Here is a 23,565-nt window from a genome sequence, read left to right as displayed (position 1 = left end):
CCTACTCAAAGTAGATTTGCCAAAAGCCACCGGCAACATTTCAAATTTGGTGCTTCACTTTATTCTGTTTTTCAAGAAAAATTTTACACAAATCCATTAATCCATCTTTTCAGAAAGTAAAAATTCACCAGTCACTCGAAAACACGTATAACCTTATCTACTGTCATCAATAAAATAAATGTTCGGTACAGCTGCGAATGCAGACATACATCAGGAACACGTATACCAACAAGATAAAAATATGTTTTTTAGAATCTGATGTATAAAGCCTGCGAAATTAGAAATTCCCTTTACTCTTGGGTCACACCTCGTACATTCGGAGATGGGTGCCTCACAAAAGTCTTACCTCTGTAGCCGAGTGGTCAGTCCAGTCAGCTGCCGTGTGGTGGACTCCTGTTCGATTCCTGACTCTATGAGGGAATTTTTCTCCGGAGGGGTGGGGGGGTGGGGGGGTGACATGGGGTGCAGTGAGACTCGTGATGCCAGTTGAGGTGCTACTAGATTGAGAAGCAGTGGCTCCAGGTCATAAAAACTGACAACATCCAGGAGATGGTGTGAGTGGGGGAGGGGGAGCATGTAGTGTGGTCTGCTGAATCATGGTTTTGCCTTTTTTTTAAACAGTGTGATGTGTCAAGTGTGCTGCTGGCCCGATGAAGTGTTGCAACCCACAGTGTGTGGAGGATGTAGTTTGGGCTGGAGGAGGATGTGTGATGTTGTGGGGGTGTTTTTTTGTACCGAGACTTGGTTCCACTATCTTCATTACAAATAAGTTGCAGTTGCTCACATCTTCCAAGATGAAAAAAAAAAAAAAATAGATTACTACTCACCATACAGATGATGTGTCGAGTTGCAGACAAGATGATACGAAGCCTGTTGCACATTTGAGCTTTTGGACAAAGCCTCCCTCAAAACGGAAAACACACATGAGTGAGCACACTTCATGCCCATGTGACTGCTATTCTGGCTGGAGGGTAGCAGTCATTTGTGCACGAGGTGTGCTTGTTTGTGTGAATTGTGTGTTTCCCTTTCCCAAGAAGTCATTGGCTAAAAGATGAAATGTGTAACAGTCTTGCACGTCTGCAATTCCGTGTGTCATCTTTACATTGAGTAGCAATCTATCCTTTTCATAATATTGTCGATATTCCGACCTGGACTTTTCATTGTTTGAAATAGCAGTAACTGTATTCACAGGACTGCAAGCATATGTTCCATGGCAATCAATGGGGCACACTATCTCACCTTGAGTGGCCCACTAAACAACGCGATCTCAGTCCTGTAGAACAGGGGTTCCCAGACTTCTTCTCACTATGCACCACTTGACATCTTAAAAATTTTATGTGTACCGTGATAGATTGTTCTCCTTTTAACAAACACTGATTGGGAGAGATGGTTTCTGAAGGTCAGTCAATGACTGATACAGGATCAGGAACAGTAGGGGGGGGGGAGACAGTTTTCGCCATTTTGCTCAGTGCTGGCAACATCTGTATGGTTGCCGATTGACTATCGTGTAGGATAGAAAAGTGATACACACAAGTCGTAAGGTTTTATGGAAGGGGTTTTTTACAGAGTTGTTCATGTCCACATGCGGTACTTACTTGTAGCAAGTAATATGAATGAATAAGAGATGAATTACGTTTAAACACTTAAAGAATTTATTAAACTTTTATGGTAGTTTTCATTATACTCGCTGTCAAGTGTAGGTTTAGAATTTTTTATCTGCATCATTTGAGGTAGGAGCTTCGTGCCATACAAATCACTTCATGGTTAACTTAAAAGACAATCAATGTCACACAGTCAAGTTTAACTTCACATCACACTTATAGTAGTCAAGAATCTGCTCTTTGTAATATGCGCACTCCAGTTCACCATTTAAGATAATTTCCAACAAAGCAATAATAACAACAGTGAACCATTCACTGCATAATGACTACTGGATTTTCACATGTGGGTACATCGCATAAGGTGGCAGCAATTGGCTGTTTTCCTATTGAGGTCATTCTTTCTGTGGTGGCTACAGCATCTCCAGATAAAAGCATCTGCATCTCTTGTTTACACAGACACAGGGGCTTTTTCTGTGCCAAGCGTGGCAGTTCCTTCTTATGACTGCTGATCCCATCCGTGTGGGAGCCGTTTTGTTCAGAAAATGATTCTTTCTCTTTGCTTTGTGCAATTTACCAAGGAGGAGAGCACCCTTTGCTGAGAGATTATGTAGTTATACATAAGTAATAGAATTTTGAGTATATGCCACCTGTGTATCTACTCTTGCTGTAGCATGTATTAGAATACCACATGTACTGGAACACACTTTGCTGCAGCTCAGTGTGCTTAAATGAAAAAGAAGAAAAGAGGAAGTAGACATTTCAAATATATATATGGGAATTGGTTGTACATCCAAATCCCCCCCCCCCCCCCCCTGGGTCTGTCCATCTCCCCCTCCCCCTTTCTTTGTCCATCCAAATTTCCTCATCCCCTGTCTGTCCATCCCCCCTTCCCCTTTCTTTGTCCATCTCCTCCTCCTCCCCCCCTTCCTTTTGGTCCATCCCCCCACCCTCTCTCCATCTCCTCCTGCCCTTCTTTCTGTCCATCTCCTCCTTCTCACCTTCTATGTCTGTTTCCTCCCAACACTCTGTCCATCTGTTCCCCTCCTCCTCCACCCCCCCCCCCTCACCCTGCTCTCTCTCTCTCTCTCTCTCTCTCTCTCTCTCTCTCTCTCTCTCTCTCTCTCTCTCTCTCTCTAACCTTGAGCCTTGTTTATTGTTATTTAAAATTCAATTCAATAGTATACTAATCATAAACCAGTAAGCTATAAATAAACTTTCCTGTTTGCTAACAATGTTTCTTCAGCTATATGTTAAAAAGTACGTTTATCACAGTAACATGTAAAAATCTGAAGTAAATCAGAAAGCTACATTTTGAAACGTTTTGGTAACAGTGTTTCACCTTTATATATTATATATCATATGTATTAAAAATTTACATGTACTGAAGTATTAGGTACATGGAAATACACTCATTACAGAATTCAGCATTCTATCAGAATTTCAAAGCAATCAGTCAAGTACTTTCAGAGATAAGAGACTTGAACAAACCAACATTTACATTTTTATAATGTTTCCTGTCCTGTTACCTATATGCAAAAAGGTGTTCCAGTAGTTATATGAAAACACGTGAGTATTTGAATGCAATGTTGTGTCAAAATTTCAAAGCAGTCCATGAAGAACTTTTGAAGATTTGAATGTTGATGAAATGAAGATCCACAGTAGCAGTGTAGGAAACTACAATGTTGATATTCCTACCTGGAGTCTTGATTGTTTGAACATCTACATTTGTACTTATGTAGAAACTATGAATGTTCTTAATTGCAATTCTCCAAAAATTTTTGCTGAATGTTTGAAATTTTGTCACAGTGTTGCATTGGAATATGTGTGTGTTTTTATATACCTATTTTTTAAAATGTATGTAATATAAAGTTTTTATAAATTTAGTAATAGGGAACAATGTTCCAAAGAATATATAAAAGTTACATATATACACATTATATATTAAAGACATAGGTACCTAAAAACATGCCTGTTTTAGAATGCAATGCTGGGTCTAATTTTTCATGCAATTGATCAAGAATTTTTGGAGGTACATGATTTTGTGGTCTCTATAAAAATCTAATTTTTATTTAAGTGTCTGAAGTATCCATTAGAATGGTCTAATGATTGTAAGATATCGCAATGATCATTTCCCATAATTGTATTTATTTTTACAGGACAAAAGTACTATATTGACTGTTACGGGTGTGTTCAAAGAGCAAAATCCAAAACAGAAGACATCGCCTCGACATTTTATGCGTACTTTTGTCCTGGTCAGACGACCAAATGGTGAATACCAGATAGCTAATGATATCATGTATGTTACAAATGCAACAACAGATGAGGCGGAGGTAAGCTGCATTACTATAATTGTATTATGTCTCATGTATCTATATCCTAGGCTGCATTTGGACAAGTTTGACTGTGCATCGGGGGTGTAATGTAGATGATGAGATGCAGAAATATTGTACTTGGATTTGTCGTTCTGGAGTCTTTGAAAAATGAACCATGTATGTATGGTTCAAGTTGAACTACTTCTGCTTTAATTCTCCGATTGGAGCACCTCCACTTTCTCCATTCCCATCCATGAATATTTTTTTTTTCCTTTCCTGTTCTTTGTGTAATAAATAATTAGTTTCTCAGATTGTCGTAAGTACTTCCACTTATTCAAGACAAACTTGTAATAATTTACAATCTGCTATTCTTTCATGAATACAGTCTAGGCTCCCACGAACTGTTTCTGTTTCTGTGGCCAGTATCTACGTCATTTTTATTTCTTTATCCAAGTCCGAAGAACACTACACCACAATATAATTTAAAATTACAGTATAGTATTAATCACAAAGAATTTGACATTTTATGAGTCCTTTGTTCAGCAGTCAGAATGACGTAGTCATTCGCTGCAAACAAGTCTTCGGTGTCATGTGGTTTGCTCAGATTATTGCAAACTGAGAACTGTTCAGAGTCCTAAGTCTTGCCCCACATTCACAAAATTCATCATTACTGATAACCCACTTCTTTAAATTAGTCTTGCACCTCATCACTCCTATTCTTAACATGTTGAGTGCCTTCCAGGTCCCACATTTGAGATAACAGCTTGATTGTAGCATCTGTTTGTTGTCCATAATTCTCCAAGAGTCTTTGTTTGCTACAGTTCAGTTCGGCGGGCTTCTGGTGGACTTGAAACTGATGCTATTGTAAGTGGGAATTTTTTTAAAATCTGGATCTCTTTCGTGCTGCTTCTTTTCATTTTGTGCTGCTACCTGTCTTCTTACATCTGGAGGTGCTTGCTCCCATTAGTGGAAATATCTTGATGAGTGGGGGGGAAGGGGAGCTGGTCGTAGGCACCCTGTGGCTATTTGGCTCATCTCATGAAGAGACAGCAGAGAAGCAGTGAGTCAGTGGAGAGGTGCAGAGGATGTTGGACCGTGCTCCCCATGTGGTGTTTGTCAGTTATTGGATATTGGCAGTTTAAGGTATCCTAGGTATTGGAGGTAGACACAGGGATTTAGATTTTATCCTTTCCAAATGATGTACAATTTTCTTCTTGCATCCTTATTGCATGGGTGGAACACACGAGTTTCAAGTGGTTGTTGTAGTAGTAGGAGGCAAGTTCTTTGACATTACATGTTATCTTGGATTCTGCTTCTGCAAGTGTCATACCTTGAGCAGCAACAGCTGTGTCATCTGCATAGATGAAGGTGGTTCCAGCATTAAATGGCTGATCATCGATATATAAAGTAATATTGGAGGCAACACGCTTCACTGGGGAAAGCCATTCTTTTGCATTCTCCAGTGACTTTCTGTCATTTAGAGAGACATAAAAGCCTCCTGTTCTGCATCCTTAGTTGTTATGTTCAGCTTATTTGTTAGTTTCTTATGATTCACAGTATCATACGCATTTAAGGGATTAGCAGGAAGAATCAATACACAAAGAAGTGGGATATGGAAGTACTATGGAATGACGAGATACGCCTGAAGTTCAGGGAATAGTTCAGTAGGCAGTGCAGTTGAAGAGGAATGCACATCTCCAAAAAAAAAAAAAAGGGGGGGGGGGGCAATCACAGAAGTTGGAAAGAAAAACATAGAAAGAAAGAAGGTAACTGGGAAGAAATCATGAGTTGATTGATGAAAGAAGGAAGTACAAAAATTTCCAGGGAAATACAGGAATGCAGAAGTACAGCTTGCTGAGGAATGAAATAAATAAGGTGTGCAGGGAAGCTAAGATGAAGTGAGAAATGTGAAGAAATTGAAAAAGATATGATTATCAGAAGAAGTGACTCAGCATATAGGAACATTTGATAAAATTAAAAGCAAGCGTGATAACATTAAGAGTGCAGAGAGGAGAACTGATAGGTGGAAAAAGTACATTGAAAACCTCTATGAGGAGAAAGATTTGTCTGGCATGATAGAACAAGGAACAGGAATCAATTTAGAAGAGATAGGATATGCAGTATTAAAATCATAATTTAAGACAGCTTTGGAGGACTTATAGTCAGATGAATTTCTAAAATCACTGGGGGAAGTGGCAACAAAATGACTATTCATGTTGGTGTGCAGAATGTATGAGTCTGGCGACATATCATCTGACTTTCGGAAAAATACACCAAGCCATATTACAGAAAGACATTGAAGCAATTTAGGAGTGGGTTGCTAGTTTTGTTACTGTTATGTTCAGTGTGCAAGTATTATGGAGATGCTTTGGGAACTCAAATTGGAATTCCTGGTGAGAAGGTGACATTCTTTTTGAGAGGAGAAAATTTAGAGAACCAGCATTTAAAACGGATTGCAGGAAGATTCTACCGCCGTCAGTGCATATTTTGCATAAGGACCATGATGATGATTAGGGCTTCTGGGGAGGCATATAGACAGTGGTTTTTCTTTTTTTTTTTTCCGCTCACACTGTTTGGGAGTGGAACGGGAAAAGAAGTGAGTAGTAACAGTACAGTGCACCTTCCACCACATGCCATATGGTGGCTTGCGGAGTATGTATGTAGTTACTTGGGTTATTCGTGTTTTTGCCTGACCACAACTTTCTCCTTATGCCAGATCCTTGGGATTATCATTTTAGCAACACAAGTGTTCATGATGTTCAGGATTCAGTTGATAGTTACAGGGCCAAAGGACTTTGTTTGCTCTGATCTCATGTCATCCAAGCATTTTCATCAGACAAATAGTTCTTTATCTGTAAACAGGATGCCAAGATGAGGATTCTCCTCTTCACATCGTTCGAGTTTTACTATGTAATTGTTGTCGTGGTTATCTGTAGAAGTAAATTTGATTAGAGTACAGTGAGGTCCCCCTCGGCATTCTTGCAGCACCTGTCGTGATGTCGGGTTTTTGTTGAATAAAAAACATGGATGAGAAATACTACTGTCATAGCACAAAAAAGTCGAATATGTTCATGACAGCATGAGGGATATTACGCATATGCTCTTCAGCCTATGATATTATATATTGTTTACTATAGCTGACGAATCTTCTGGATTTTGGGCAGGGGATCAAGGACCTTAGTCTATAAATTGCAATATTCAGGTGTGCCAACACCTTGCAGCTAAGAGAAGTTACTCTGCTGGGGAAGTAGGTTTAACTCATAAGAAATACTAATATGTCAAGATGTTTTTATTTAATGTCTTTGAAGCTGCCGGATAAGTCAGAAAGCTATTTCCCTTATTTTGCATCCCTAACTGTGCCCAGAATATATTTGCCTTTTTGGTGCTACAATACAAGCATTTTTTCATTCTGGTTCCCTACTTTACTCTACCATAATTTTCACGTTAGACTGGCATAGCTCAACACCTGATGTAAATTTTGTTGATTCAGCTGATGAATGATTCATTGTAGGTTTGTTTATTGTCTTTTGAACCGTGTTGCTTGAGTTGGGCATTGTTAACCTGGCTCCCCTATGGTTATTCGCCTGGTATCATTGAACCTGGTCACTATAGCCTTCTGTGTTCTCAGGGCACACGAGCCTCATTAATTTTATTATTTTGTTTTGTATTCTTTATTTTTTTTAAATTTGTTTAATTTTTTATATATATTTTTTTTTTTTACATTTTATTCATATACACATGAGACTGTTTAAGCAAACATATGAAAAATAGCCATATATACTTAATGTTGTTGTTCATGTTGTCACTGTTGTTTTCGTGGTCATCAATCTAAAGATGCATGTCTCCACACTATTCTATCTTATGCAAGCCTCTTCATCTCCAAATAATTACTGCAACATACATTTTTATGTCTCTGCTTACTGTATTCATCTGCTGGCTTCCCTGTACAATTTCCACCCCCCCCCCCCCCCAACCCAGAATATTTTCTGTCAACAAATGCTTTCTTTAGTCAAGCTGTGCCATGCATTTCTGATTTCCCTAATTCTACTCAGTATTTCCTTATTGGTTAAATAAGTTATCTGCCCCCCCCCCCCCCCAATTTCGGTTATTACGCTGCCGAAATAGCGAACCTCATCTACTACATTAAGTGTCCCGTTTCCTAATCTTTCATGCCTTTCAACTCATACCAGTTGTCTGGCTTCCATTGTAAATAGCCTTTTGCTCCCTGTATTTAAACCATGTTAAATTCAGAATTTCAAACAGAATATTCCAGTCAACATTGTCAAAAGTTTTCTCCAAGTCTACAAATTCTGTATATGGAGGTTTGCCTTCCCTTACCCTATCTTCTAAGATAATTCATGGGCTCATGAATATCAAGAGCTCAAATGGAAAACCAGTTCTAAGCAAAGGAGGGAAAGTAGAAAGGTGGAAGGAGTATATAGAGGGTCTACACAGGGGCAATGTTCTTGAGGACAATATTATGGAAATGGAACAGGAGGTAGATGAAGATGAAACGGGAGATATGATACTGCGTGAAGAGTTTGACAGAGCACTGAAAGACCTAAGTCGAAACAAGGCCCCGGGAGTAGACAACATTCCATTAGAACTTCTGACAGCCTTGGGAGAGCCAGGCCTAACAAAACTCTACCATCTGGTGAGCAAGATGTATGAGACAGGCGAAATACCCTCAGACTTCAAGAAGAATATAGTAATTCTAATCCCAAAGAAAGCAGGTGTTGACAGATGTGAAAAATACCGAACTATCAGTTTAATAAGTCACAGCAGCAAAATACTAACACGAATTCTTTACAGACGAATGGAAAAACTGGCAGAGGCCGACCTCGGGGAAGATCAGTTTGGATTCTGTAGAAATGTTGGAACACGTGAGACAATACTGACTCTACGACTTATCTTAGAAGAAAGATTAAGAAAAGGCAAACCTATGTTTCTAGCATTTGTAGACTCAGAGAAAACTTTTGACAATGTTGACTGGAAAACTCTTTTTCAAATTTTAAAGGTGGCAGGGGTAAAATTCAGGGAGCGAAAGGCTATTTACAATTTGTACAGAAACCGGATGGCAGTTATAAGTGTCAAGGGACATGAAAGGGAAGCAGTGGTTGGGAAGGAAGTGAGACAGGGTTGTAGCCTCTCCCCGTTACTGTTCAATCTGTATATTGAGCAAGAAATAAAGGAAACAAAAGAAAATTTTGGAGTAGGTATTAAAATCCATGGAGAAGAGATAAAAACTTTGAGGTTCACTGATGGCATTGTGATTCTGTCAGAGACAGCTAAGGACTTGGACAATAAATAGTTGAGACAAGAAGAAAATAGAAGCTTTCGAAATATGGTGCTACAGAAGAATGCTGAAGATTAGATGGGTAGGTCACATAACTAATAAGGAAGTATTGAACAGAATTGGGGAGAAGAGGAGTTTGTGGCACAACTTGACTAGAAGAAGGGATCGGACGTGTTCTGAGGCATCAAGGGATCACCAATTTATTACTGGAGGGCAGTGTGGAGGGTAAAAATCGTAGAGGGAGACCAAGAGATGAATACAGTAAGCAGATTCAGAAGGATGTAGGCTGCAGTAGGTACTGGGAGATGAAGAGGCTTGCACAGGATAGAGTAGCATGGAGAGCTGTATCAAACCAGTCTCGAGCTCCTCTGTTTATGTTAACATCTTTATTGAAATGACTGATAATCAGTTTTATTCAGTCAATTTGTTTAGTTACAATTTCTTTCATATGTAATCCTTTATGCTTAAATGACTGAATGAGGAATGACAGCCAAAAAATACACACTTAACAATGAAAAGTAATTTTTGACCATATTGTACAGCCAGCAGAAATAGATTATTTCAACTTTTGTTTTTTAATCGATATGTCAGTATTTTGAGACCTGATTTAATACAGTTCTCCATCCTACGACATCGTGTGCAAGCCTCTTCATCTCCAAATACATACTGTAACAGACATCCTTTTGAACCTGCTTACTATATTCATCTCTTGGTATCCCTTTGCGATATGTACACACCTCTCCTCCTAAATGGTGATACCTTGATGACTCAGAATGTGTCCTATCACTCATTCCCTTCTTTTAGTCTTTCCTCCCCAATTCTATTCAGTATTTCCTCATTACTTGTTTGATCTACCCATCTAATCTTCAACATTCTTCTGTAGAACCACATTTCAAAAGCTACTTTTCTCTTATTGTCTGATCTGTTCATCATTCATATTTAATTTCCATTTAAGGCTACATTCTAGAAAAATACGTCCGGAAAATATTTCCTAAATTTTATATTTGATGTTAAAAATTTCTTTTCTTAGAAACATTTTTCTTGCCATTGTCAGTCTAGATTTTATATCCTCTCTACTTCAACCATCATCAGTTATTTTACAGCCCAAGTGACAAAACTTATCTTCTACTTTCAGTGTCTCATTTCGTAATCTATCTTCCTCAGCATTCGCGTACATTCCATTAACCGTATTTTGCTTTTATTAATAATCATCTCATATCCTTCTTTCAAAACACTGTCCAGTCTATTCAGCTGCTCTTCCATGTCCTTTGCTGTCTATAATAGTATTATAATGTCATGATCAGAGCTTAAAATTTTAATTTCTTCTCACAGAACTGTACAGATTGAATAGCATCGGGGATAGGTACAACCCAGTCTCACTCTCTTCTCAACCATTGTTTTCCTTTCATGCCCATCTCCTCTTATAACTGCTGTCTGATTTCTGTACAAGTTGTAAACAGCCTTTTGCCCCTGAATTTTACAGTGCCACTTTCAGAATTTGAAAGTGTGTATTTCAGTCAATATGTCAAAAACTTTCTGTGAGTCTACAAACCTGGAATAAACTTCTAAGAGAAGACATAGGGTCAGTATTGCCTCTTTTGTTCCTACGTTTCTCCAGAATCCAAACTGATCTTCCGTGAGATTGTCCTCTACCAGTTTTTCCATTCTTTGTAAATAATTGGTGTTAGTATTTTGCAAACTTGACTTATTAAACTGATAGCTCGGTAATGTCCAGACCTGTCAGTGCCTGCTTTTTTTCTTTTTAATTGTAATTCTCATGTTCTTCTTGTAGTCTAAATGTGTTTCACCTGCCTCGTACATCTTGCATACTAGTTGCAGTTGTTCTTACGACTTGCTGTCCCAGGGAAATCAGTAATTGTGTCAGAATATCATCTACTTCAGAGGCTTGTTTTGACTTAGGTCTTTTAGTGTTCTGTCAAATTCTTCTCACAGTATTTTATCTCCCATTCATCTTCACCAATGTCCTCTTCCATTTCTATAATACTTCCTTCAAGTTTATTTCCGTGTATATATTCCTCCCTACTTTGAGCTTTTCCTTCTTTGCTTAAACCAGTTTTTCCCTTGGAGCTCTTGATATTTATGCAGCTGCTTCTTTTTTCTCAAAGGCCTCTTTAATTTTCCTATATGCAGTACCTATCTTTCCTAGAGCTATACATACTTCTAAAAACTTGCTTTTGTTCTCTATCCATTCCTGCTTTGTCATTTTGCACTTTCTATCATTCTTATTTCTTAGCTGTTTGTATTCCCTTTTGCCTGCTAAATTTGCTGCATTTTTAATTTTTTCCTTTCAACAATGAAATTCAATTTCTCCTTGATATTCAAGGATATCTTGTAGGCCTTGCCTTTTTATGTATTTCTTCCTCAGGTGCCTTCACAATTTCAGCTCTCAAAGCTAGCCTCCTGTTTCCTGCTGTATTCCTTCCCCCTGTTTCGGTCAACTGTTGCCTAATGCTCCCTTTGAAACTCTGAACAGCTTCTGCATTTCTGCAACTGATCTGGGTCCCTTCTCTTTAGTTCCTCAGTTGCAATTTCTTCAGTTTTAATCTGTGTTTCATAACCAGTAAATTGTGGTCAGAGTCCTTTTCCACCCCTGACAACGTCCTGCAGTTTAAAATCTGATTCTGAAATCTCAGTTATTACATAATCAGTCCAAAACCTTCCAGTGTCTCCAGATCTCTTTCATGTGTACAGCCTTCTTTCATGATTTTTAAATGAAGTGATGGTGATCGTTAAATTATGCTGTGTGCAAAATTTTACCAGGCTGCGTCCTCTTTCGTATCTTTTCCCCAGTCCATATTCGCCTACTATTTTTCCTTCTCTTCCTTTTCCCATTGTCGAATTACAGTCTACCATCACAATTTAGTTTTTGTCTCCCTTAACTAGATGGACAATTTCTTTCATTTCATCATACATTTTTCAATCAGTTCACTACCTGTGGAGCTAGTTGACATGTAAACTTGTACTATCGCGGTGAGTGTTCGATTTGTGTCTATCTTGGTTACAATAATGTGTTCACTATGCTGTTCAAAGTAACTTACCCACATTCCTATTTTCTTATTTATGTATTACCTGTATTTAATTTTATTTAATTGGATAGATAAAAAATCTGAAACTTCTTGGCAGATTAAAACTGTATGCAGGACTGAGCACACACTCCGCTGTAGAGTGAAAATCTCATTCTAGATTTTAAAAAATCTACTCACCAAGCGGCGGCAGAACACACACATAAAAGACAGTTGTAACTGGCAATCCTTTGGAGCCAGTGGCTTCTTCTTCAGGCAGGAAGGTTGAAGGGGTAGGAAGAGGGGTGAAGGAAAAGGATTGGAGAGGTCTAAGAAAAGTGGTAGATTTTGGGAAAGTCATCTATAACAGCAGGTCAGGGGAGACTTGCCATACGGGATGAGAAGAAAAGTATCTTATTTATAACCCTGTACTCACCAGATCAGAAGTCCTGATGAGTCTACCACTGAATGCCACTGAATGTTACTACTATATCTTAACTTCAACCAGTCCACTTCCCTTTTTAAATTTTCTGCCCTACTTACCCGATTAAGGGATATAGCATCCCACACTCTGATCCATAAAATGACAGTTTTCTTTTTCTTGATGATAGCATTCTCATGAGAAGCCCCACTTAGAGGTCCAAACAGGAGGCTATTTTATATTCATGATTTTTTATCCAAAGGGATGCTATCATCATTTAACCATATAATAGAGCTGCATGCTCTAGGGAAAAATGACATCTGTAGTTCGCCTTTCTTTCAGCTGTTCACAGATCAGCACAGCAGGGCCGTGTTGGTTGATGTTATTACAAGTTCAGATCAGTCTGTCATCTAGACTGTTGCCCCTGCAACTACTGAAGAGGTTGCTTGATCCTCTTCAGGAATCACATGTTTATGTGGCATCTCGACAGATACCTCTCCACTGTGGTTGCACCTACAGTGTGACTATCTGTATCGTTGAGGCATGCAAGCCAACGTACCATGTCAAGATACACGGTTCTTGGGGCAAAGATACCGAAAGAAAAAAAGAATGAAAATAAGGGGAAAAAAGAGAGTAAATGAAAAAGTTACCACAATGATAGAAAGGCCGTGGCAAAGAATTAGAAATAAAATATGTATTTTTAACACGTTAATTAAATAAAAATAATTATCTCAATCATTTCCATAAAGATTTCTTTAAAAAAATTAAAAAAATAAAAAAAAAAAGATTGCACTCAACAGATCTCAAGCCCACAACCTTCTCACACTCGCTAGGCAACTCGACCGCTTGCCTATGACCCCATTTCTGAGATCATTGTATTCTCAAAGCTGTGATGGATCATGAGAACTTCTTTTTTATCAATAACTCACATACAAGGGACTAGCAGGGTGAATGGCTGTAGGGTGTGTACCTGTGAACCTACTATAATGGTGGTTTCAAAAAGTTGATCTCATTATTGGGAATGTCCCTTTGTAAGTACACAGTTTGCTTCCTGTTCCCTTCGTAAAGAGTAATTGAACCATCACCTTATCATTTATGATGAGTGATGTTAGCAACAACATCAAAATCATCTTTGAGAAAAGTACCCTTTATCTGATTAACAAAAATCCCTGATATGATACCTGCTTAAGACTTATGCTTGTTGAAGGTGGCCATTTTGTGACAGAATCCAGTTACGAATAATTTTGTTTTACCATTCTGACACTTTCAGCGTGTCATTTGTATACATGTTAGTTCTCTTATGACATACAGTTTATTGTTTCCTAGTGATTGTTGCAAATGGTTTGTACAGGTTTGTTTGCTGTGTCCTTGTTAACTTTTTAGTATTGTTAAACAATAACTGTAGATACTGTATGATGACACAATGGTTAATTATTTATCTTTCTCTGCAGGATGCATTTAGATTCACAAAGCCAAATACAAACCTAAAGAAAATCAGGCCACCAAGGGAAGTAACAGAGAGTGATAAAAATTCCATGACAGAAAAGTATTCACAACTTACCAACATGACGTCTGAGTGGTCACACAGGTATGTACACCATTTTTGTACTGAGTTCATATAGGGAAAATTTTGCATTTCACTTTCTTCTACTTTACTTTTATTGAGTTACACGTCTGTTTTAATGTAAAGATAATTAAATTTGTAGCAACACATCCATAACTTGTTAAGGGTAAGAAGAAGAAAATTTGATAGAAGTAGAATAATAAAATGTTGATCTGTGAGATTAAAAGAATGATTAAAATAATGATAATATAACAACAATGATAGTAAGTATGGTATGTAAGAATAATTTCTGTCATTTTACAAATACAATGAAACTGTAGGATTTTGATTATGGTCTATAGTGGAAATTTTTCTATCATTTGGCTGATATGACTTGGGAGCTCAGTGGGGCTGGGTTAGGTAAATGAGCCAGAATAAATTTTCATATTTTATTGTACATTTTGATTAGCTATACTTAACTTAAGTACAACATAAACATGGATAAAATTATTGATTTTGGTGAATAACATTGTCACAATGTAATAGTATTCGTACAGGGAGTAGTGGTAATTATCCAGGAAGGTGTGCTTGAGAACTAGTCATGCAGATTTATTGTAATGTGCGAGCATTGTGATTTTTCTCTAAAGGCATAGCTGTACATCTTATTAGTAGACTTAAGTCCATCATAATCATTAACAACAACACAGCTGCATCAACTGTGGTGTCCCACGAGGAATGGTCAGTATCCAGGGATATGGCAGGTATAATCATTTGAAGCAAAAAACTTCATATGGGCATATGATGTGTTCTGAATGGTTTCCAAGATAGAATGCATGTAGTGTACATTGTTGTTTACTTTCTTTATTACTCAATAGATTGTCAGTAAACATTACAACTTGCATTTTCAAAGTATCAATTGAAAAGTACATATTTTTAACACATTCTCCTCTATGCATTATTGTTCACGTCACATTACAGCTGTTGCACAGTTCAAATTAAGTGTTTGAATATGCTATTGTCAACTTCACTGCATTTGTGTGCTCTAGGGAGAAGATTTTTTTGCTTGTATGATTGGCTCTGCACATTCCTTCACAAGGGCAGCAGTGTCCGTGATGTGACCAAAGTGTTCATCCTGCATATTCACATTTTGTTTGTACACCTCAAACTTCATCGGACAATCTCACACATCCCGCAAAATGTGGACAGCTCTGTCATGCTAGAAGTAAATTGTACGTGGCCAAAGGAATCTGCTCAGGGTACTCTACAAATGAATTTTCCAAAACATATAAATAATTCTATCCCATCATTCATTCTTCTAGAATAACTAGACCTATCAATGTGTTACAGATCATTCCGCACCAAAGATTGATCTAAAAATGAACTTTAAAATTGGGGTCCACTGTGGTGTATGGATTTTCCTGTGACCATCAATGGTTATTATGGATGTTGTTGATTTAATTTTGTGTAAGTGTGGCTTCATCAGCAAATGACAATTGTCATTTAACCAGTGACAAAATTCAAGTCATGTGAACTGTTGCCAATGTGAAAACTATTGATGTGTATGTGAAATGTGTACAAGGTTTGCGCATTTAATGTTTGTCTTAAACATGTTTGTTGGATATTGATACATGCAGAAAGTTGTTGTGTGCTGCTAGTAGGGATATGGTACACTGTTTCATCAATGTGTTGCTGTTACTCCTCAAGTTGTTGACCTTCATGTTCTGAACAAAAATGGGAACTTGGAAGGATACCTGTTTCACACTTGTAAACCCTCTACTATCAATAATTTGATGCATCAGAAACAACCAACATGATTCTGTGACAGCAGCAGTAGCACTACCATAGCAGATACCGTAAATACGCACTATAGATATGTGGCAATTTAGCCAGTGTGTGTACATACTCACTTAATCGATGCTTCTCTCTGATACATTCTCAATCCCTCACACTACTTCACTGGCAACACATTGTGGACAGCTAAATGTTCAGTGGGCCAGTTTTAAAAGCAGGAAGATATCCCAGGCAAAGAGGTTAAAAGCAACAAGCGGGTTTATCTAGAATAAAACATTGAAGATGTCAGAGGGGTACGATGTTTATGTGTGCGCCCTTAGCCCGGAAACAAATGTACATTAAATGTGTCCTGTCTCTTGAAATAATTTGGAACAGTGCATTTGTCCATGTGAAGTCTTTTGCTTCAAATGAGTGTTCCAGTCATCCCTGAATACTTTGCAATATTGTTATTCCTCATAACAGGCATGTTACCTGAATCACTTTTAACCACATGGATAAGGCTCCCAACAATTGAGAGACACATAGAGACTTCAGAAAATCCCTGAACTTCTGACTAAAATCCTCCCCACGTTCCAGCTTTCCTTCTCTCTCTCTCTCTCTCTCTCTCTCTCTCTCTCTCTCTCTCTCTCTCTCTCTCTCTCTGTTTCTCTCTTTCTCTCTCTCTCTCTGTCCCTGCACTTCTCCCTCCTACCCTACCCTACCCTCCCCTGCCCGCCTCCCTCAGCTTTCCACTTTCATTAGCTTTCAGTGGGTTTTGTTGCATTCTGATGAGACCATTGCTGATTTCATCTGTAATTAGTCACCCACAACAGAATGCTTCCCATCATACACAATCAGGTTGTGTAGCACCAGTGTTCTAGTTGTCTGTCACACAGTATTTACTCATTACTGTTGATTTGTATACTGAAGTTTGTAACACTCTTCCCTCCCTTTCTATATTTATAATGTTCATTGAATTGTCACAAATTTAATCTATGCCATTGGAAATTATTTGATCGGTGTGAAGAAGCTGCATACAGGTGTGGAAGAGGACATCAAGTAAAGTGTAACAAGATGAGTATGCAATGTTTTATTCGCAAAAGGCCTTAAACATAAGTAATGGACTTAGGTAGGGAAAGAAATGAGTTTAAATCTAATATGTCCGAAGCTTTATTGTGATTTAGTGGCTGGACAAATTTAGGTGTTCATTTTTCCCACAATACTATTTGAGAATGGAACTGGAGATATAGTCTGAAGGGGTTTTATGCACACTCTGCTAAACACTTAAGCATGAGCTGAAGAGTTATTATGTAGTTATAGATATCAAAAAATTAAACCATTTGTTTTGGAAAAAATTATTTCTCCTTCCCTAACAAAGGTGTTTAATGAATTTCCCATATATGCTTGTTTGGATACTTGTTTTTCATATAGGCATGTGTAGAGATTGTCTAAAAAACTACAAGAAGCAGCTCTCATTCATGTTTCAGAAGATTCTGGTGCCTTAAATAGTAAAAAACGCTCTTTTTCTTTTCAGGTGCCTGGAAACTGCCCACTGGGACCTAAGAAAAGCACTCCTATCATTCATTGAAATGTACAAAGCAGGCAAAATTCCAGTAGAAAGATTCATAAAAGCAAAAGAAGCTGCAAAATCTTAAAAAGGGAAAATCTGTAGACCTTCTTCAAATACCTGTGTCTGTATAGTACTTGAACCAGCTACTGACAAACGTTACACTCATTGTGAATGTGGTAATTGCTGTAACTGCAGAAAAAGATGCTGCAGGTTTATCAGCAGGGAGCAGTGTGCTGAGAGTAGTTAATCTAATGTACATTGTGTCAAAAGAAAAATTCAGTTCAAAAAAATATTAAATTATGAGACAAAATTACTAGGCAGTCCTTACCGTCAGCACTACTGATACATACTATCCTAACTTTTGGAACTGTCAGTTTCTTTCACAGAGTTTAGAAGGGCATATCCTGGGGAAGGCTAAAAAGGAAGTTCAGAGCACTCTGACCTGAGGATGAGAAGGAATGAGCAGGTCATTGAGGATGGATCGTCAGTGCTTGTGGTGATGTTTAACCAAATCGCTGTTGACCTAAGTATGGTAAGGAATGTTCTGGCAGAGTGTAAATAGTTTAGGAGTAAAGGAGACAACCTGCCAAACAGGGGCGAGGGGTTGTGTGGAGTACGACAGGTAGAGACAGAAATTTGTGGAAAGTGGGAGGAGCATTGGGAAAGGCTGGCTGACAGCTCAGAGGAGACAGTCTGTGTGTGAGATAAGAGTGAGACACGTGGGCACCAGAACCAGTAAGTTCACGTAATGGACAGTGCCAGTTATGTGGAGGTGTGGATTGGAGGGGGGTGACAGGAAGGGGAGACTGTTGGGTAGAGAGTGTGGTGCAGTGAGTTAGCGAAGGTTTAGGCTGGAAGGATTATGGGAATGAAAGTGTTATGAGAATAATTGCTACCTGTGTGGCTCAGAAATGAGAGCAGAGTTGACCACCCAGTAGTGGAAAACATTAAATGGCTGCTTCCCAGCCCTTGCCATCTGGATGCTTCCTCCCAGCACCAGTTTTTTTAAAACTACATAAATGGGCATTTCCTCACAACACGCCCTTTATTCCATAATCCCCCTGGCCTCAGTTTCTCCAACCCCACTGCAGACACCTTCTACCCAACAGGCTCCCCTTCCTATGTCCTGTCGCCCTTCCCAATCCACTCTTCCACATCAACAGCATTGTGCACTGCACAAACTCACCAGCTCCTGTGCCCATGTGTCTCTTTCTTATCCTGTGCAGCTGAGCAGTCGGCCATTCTCCCACAAACCCTACCCCCACTTCTGCCCCCCTTGTCCCTCTATCCACACCACTAGACACAACCCCTCACCCTAGTCTACCTGTCATACATGCATACATGTGCGTGTGCTTGGAGGGAGGGGGGGGGGGGGGGGGCACATGTCAACACCAGTTGACAACTCAACACTTCTTCTATTTGGCTAGTTGTCTCCTTTACTTCTAAATTATTTTGTCTCCTTTACCTCTAAATTATTTATCTCCCTCTTCAATTAACTTTGACCTGTGTGCCTTGCCAATGCCAGTGAATATCTGTCATTTATGCTGGATGTAGGTCTCATAACAGGCTTCACAGAAAATAAAATCAGCAGTTTACACCAAATTACACTAAGAAGACAAAGTCTTCAGACAACACAAGTTTATTAACCAAAACCTGGTGCCAACTGACATCGCTTTGGCTCAGTAACCTACATAAACAAAGTATCATTGATTATTCTTCAATATTAATTTGTTACATGCAACATTCATATTATTAAATTATATTTTGTAAATACAAGATCCATAGTTTCCATGACATCCCAAAACTGGGGAGCTACAAAATGCGTATGCTCATCTGTCACTGCTACCTTGGCTGTGTGTTGTTGCTTCTCGGACACCTGGGGACCTCAAATACCATCCGAATAAATTACTAGCACTAGCTATTCTAACATAAAATAATGCTGAAGTTAATTACTCAAGATAGTTAACAACATAATTTTTTCAAGCAACCCTTTGTTATATATATTTTACTTTGATGTCACATGTGGCGGCCTTTGAGAGACATAATTTATAAGCACAAATTTGTAGCCCCACACTGTGTCATAGCACCCTCTCATCTTGTAGTGTGAGTGATTTTCCCTCCCGTTTGAATTTTCCATAGCTTATTTCTCTCTCCTTCTCTGAGGAAGGATTTAATAGTTCTGAAAGCTAGTATGTGTCATGTACATTTTCTTTTATGCGTGTTTATTGGCAACACTAAATATTTGGCCTCCTGAAAGTAAGCACTGGCTAGTAATTTTGTCTGATAATTAAATGTAATGACCATTAGACTGTAAGTAAGTAAACGATTTCGTATGTGAAATCAGCCTTAAAACATAATCTCGAAGCCAGCTATATTTTTTGTCTTTGTACATACATTACATGAGTTATGTTCTGTGGCCTGTAGGAGTCTATGTGATGTGAAAAATGTAAATTTCATTTTAGTTCACTACAATAAAGATAGAGAAGTTGGAATATAACTGTGCTAATATGAATTTTAATACACCCAAATACATGAATTTAAATCGTTCCTTGCATAACAGAAATTTCTCTGATCAACTCCTAAGTCTACTATAGTTTCACACACACACACACACACACACACACACACACACACACATACACACACACACACTGAGGAACAACTTTTATACAAAATGAGATTTTCACTTGCAGCGGAGTGTGCGCTGATATGAAACTTCCTGGCAGATTAAAACTGTGTGCCAGACCGAGACTCGAACTCGGGACCTTTCCCTTTCTGAAAGAAAGGTATTGCGGAGACATGGCTTTGCCACAGCCTGGAGGATGTTCCCAGAATGAGATTTTCACTCTGCAGCGGAGTGTGTGCTGATATGAAACTTCCTGGCAGATTAAAACTGTGTGCTGGACCGAGACTCGAACTCGGGAAGTTGGTTGTGGAGAGCTTCTGTAGTTTGGAAGGTAGGAGACGAGGTACTGGCAGAAGTAAAGTTGTGAAGACGGGGCGTGAGTCGTGCTTGGATAGCTCAGTTGGTAGAGCACTTGCCCACGAAAGGCAAAGGTCCCGAGTTTCAGTCTCGGTCCAGCACACAGTTTTAATCTGCCAGGATGTTTCAACTCTTATACACATCGACACTATCATTTCCAGTTACTGATGTCTGACTGTAGTGAGCAGCAATATTGGGTAGGTGTGTTGTGGTGGAACAGGAGAGGTGTGGTGTAGGAAAAGAGAGGGATACTGGAGTAGGAGTGGGGGAAGATGGTGCACTGCTGTCTCTGGGAGTGTGTAAGGCGACAGTGGGGACAAGATAGTGGGCCCCTAGCTGCAGCACGGGATGCTGTGCTGGATGAGAATATGGGAGGTAGAGAAGGGATTGTGCAGGTGCAGCAGGGTACATCACACACGTTTGAGGCTGGAGATGAAGCAGGGAAGGGGACAGAGGAAGGTGGGAACAGGGACTAGCAGAAGTAGAGACCAGGGTGGCGGGAACAGAGGAACAGTTCCCACCTGCTTAATTCAGAAAAAGCTGGTGTTAGTGGAAAGACCTTGAGATGACACCGGAACTTCACTGAGGCTTTTTGCAGATGATGCTGTGGTGTATCGAGAGGTTGTAACAATGGAAAATTGTACTGTAAATGCAGGAGGATCTGCAGCGAACTGATGCATGGTGCAGGGAATGGCAATTGAATCTCAATGTAGACAAGTGTAATGTGCTGCGAATACATAGAAAGATAGATCCCTTATCATTGAGCTACAAAATAGTAGGTCAGCAACTGGAAGCAGTTAATTCCGTAAATTATCTGGGCGTGCGCATTAGGAGTGATTTAAAATGGAATGATCATATAAAGTTGATCGTAGGTAAAGCAGATGCCAGACTGAGATTCCTTTGAAGAATCATAAGGAAATTCAATCCGAAAACAAAGGAAGTAGGTTGCAGTATGCTTGTTTGCTCACTGCTTGAATACTGCTTGGGTTGATAAAAGAGATAGAGAAGATCCAACAGAGAATAGTGCACTTCGTTACAGGATCATTTAGTAATCGTGAAAGCGTTACGGAGATGATAGATAAACTCCAGTGGAAGACTCTGCAGGAGAGTCGCTCAGTAGCTCGGTACAGGCTTTTGTTAAAGTTTCGAGAACATACCTTCACCGAAGAGTCAAGCAGTATATTGCTCCCTCCTATGTATATCTCGCGAAGAGACCGTGAGGATAAAATCAGAGAGATCAGAGCCCACACAGAAGCATACCGACAATCCTTCTTTCCATGAACAATACGAGACTGGGATAGAAGGGAGAAACAATAGAGGTACTCAAGGTACCCTCCGCCACACACCGTCAGGTGGCTTGGGGAGTATTGATGTAGATGTAGAATCTAAACAGCATCGGCTGTGAAGCAGTTCAAAGTTGGAAACACAGTGTCAGGTGGCACGCTTGGTAACTCTTACAGACTGTTTGGAAGTGACCGTTCGTATAGACAAGCAGCTTGTTGGTGGTTGCGCCCACGTAGAGTTCCACAGGGTTTCAGCTAAATCAGTAGACCACATGCCCACTCTCACAGGTGGTCCAGCCACTGGTGGGGTAAGATGTGCCTGTGACAGAACTGGGAAGGTGGTAGTGGGATGATATGTAGCATCAGATAAGAAATGGAACACGGATAGTTTTTTTGGTATAGCATCAATGTTACATTTTTGTGTGTAGTCTGTAACCCTCTTGTGTTTGATATCAGTAGATTTATTCAATAAAATTTCTTTTGATCAGCTTTCTTGATTTTTGCTGAGCTGAAACTGCTATTCGATATCACCTAATATGTTCCAGCAGTCTTCACAGGACTCCTTTTCTTTAAGTGTGGATGGATGCTGAAAGAGAGCACCGACACCAGCTTTTCCGAGCTGCTTGAATAACATACTCTTCTGCACTTTAAACCTTCTGTACTCAAAATTTCTTTAACATCATCATCTTTCAGACCACAATATCATCTACTAAGCAGGTTTGCACATCATCTTAAAACATACAGGGTGAGTAATTCGGAAAGGTACATGCTTTGAGGGGTGACTGTATTAGTGATTTTGAACAGAAAAGTAATATGAACATATGTCCTGTTCTTAACCATTTCTGAGGAAACTAATGAAAACAATGGTGAACAGGATAAATGAAACATTGTGATCAAATGTTTTATTTAATTGTGTATGTTTCCTCACAACTGCAGTGAATTTTGGAGCTCTTGTAGACAGCTGCTGTGTTGCTGACACGAGCCATTTGTGCAGTTCTTTACTTGACCACACTCATGTAAAATATGAGCATGAAGTTTATCTTTTGTGTCCACTCTTTGCTTGTAGACCTTACCCTTAAGCCAGTCCCACAAAAAGTAATCTAATGGAGTAAGATCAGGTGACCTCAGTGGCCAAGAAATGACACTGTGGCAGTCGATCCGATGCCCAGGATATGTTTCACTGTGTCACTGGCTGTAAGTATGCAAGTGAAGTGCACACTGAAATGGTCAGTAAAGACAACACTATGTGACCTAATGTCAGTTTGGTTGGATTCGCATGTGAGTGTTGGTGAAGTACGACACGCGACTGATGCTTGCAATTTTCAAACAGCCATTTGCAGATACAGTTAAAAAAAGTGCATATGTTCGTATGAATATTTTTGTTAAGAAGCATTAATACTGTCACCCCTCAAAGCAAATATGTTTTCTCCTGTCTCACCCTGTATGTAGCTTGTGAAAGATCAAGACAAGAAGTATCTCCTTAAATAAACCGATTCAACAGTCATTTGTCACAGGACTATTTTAGTTGTGAGTTTTCTCTTCTTTTTTCGTCATCTTTTTAAATACTTATAAAGCTTGATGCCAAAGAATAAACGGCCCCACACAGCAGTAGGAGATGCTCACTCGCCATCTCACACTGTAGAAGCGGTGGATTCGAGCTGTTTTCCCACCTGCACATATCATAGTAATGTGTCCTATAGAGGCACTCCGCAATACTTATTCATTACTAAATGTCACAGACATCTTTTGCTGTCACCAAAGCT

General features: G+C 39.2%; 1 protein-coding gene across 1 annotated transcript in view; it reads left to right on the top strand.

Moving 5' to 3' along the window:
* LOC126292137 (nuclear RNA export factor 1-like) overlaps nucleotides 1-20,043 on the top strand; it is a 147,347-nt gene extending 127,304 nt beyond the window's left edge. Inside the window, exons 12-14 of the mRNA XM_049985974.1 lie at nucleotides 3,758-3,931; nucleotides 14,105-14,241; nucleotides 17,501-20,043. Coding sequence (XP_049841931.1) covers nucleotides 3,758-3,931; nucleotides 14,105-14,241; nucleotides 17,501-17,621 — 432 coding nt within the window. The 3' untranslated portion in view covers nucleotides 17,622-20,043. The remainder of the gene's footprint in view (nucleotides 1-3,757; nucleotides 3,932-14,104; nucleotides 14,242-17,500) is intronic.
* The last annotated feature ends 3,522 nt before the right edge of the window (nucleotides 20,044-23,565 follow it).

The sequence above is a fragment of the Schistocerca gregaria genome, chromosome 9, assembly GCF_023897955.1.
Source record: "Schistocerca gregaria isolate iqSchGreg1 chromosome 9, iqSchGreg1.2, whole genome shotgun sequence".
NCBI classification, from domain to species: Eukaryota; Metazoa; Arthropoda; class Insecta; order Orthoptera; family Acrididae; genus Schistocerca; species Schistocerca gregaria.
This window is presented reverse-complemented; position numbering and strand designations above follow the sequence as displayed.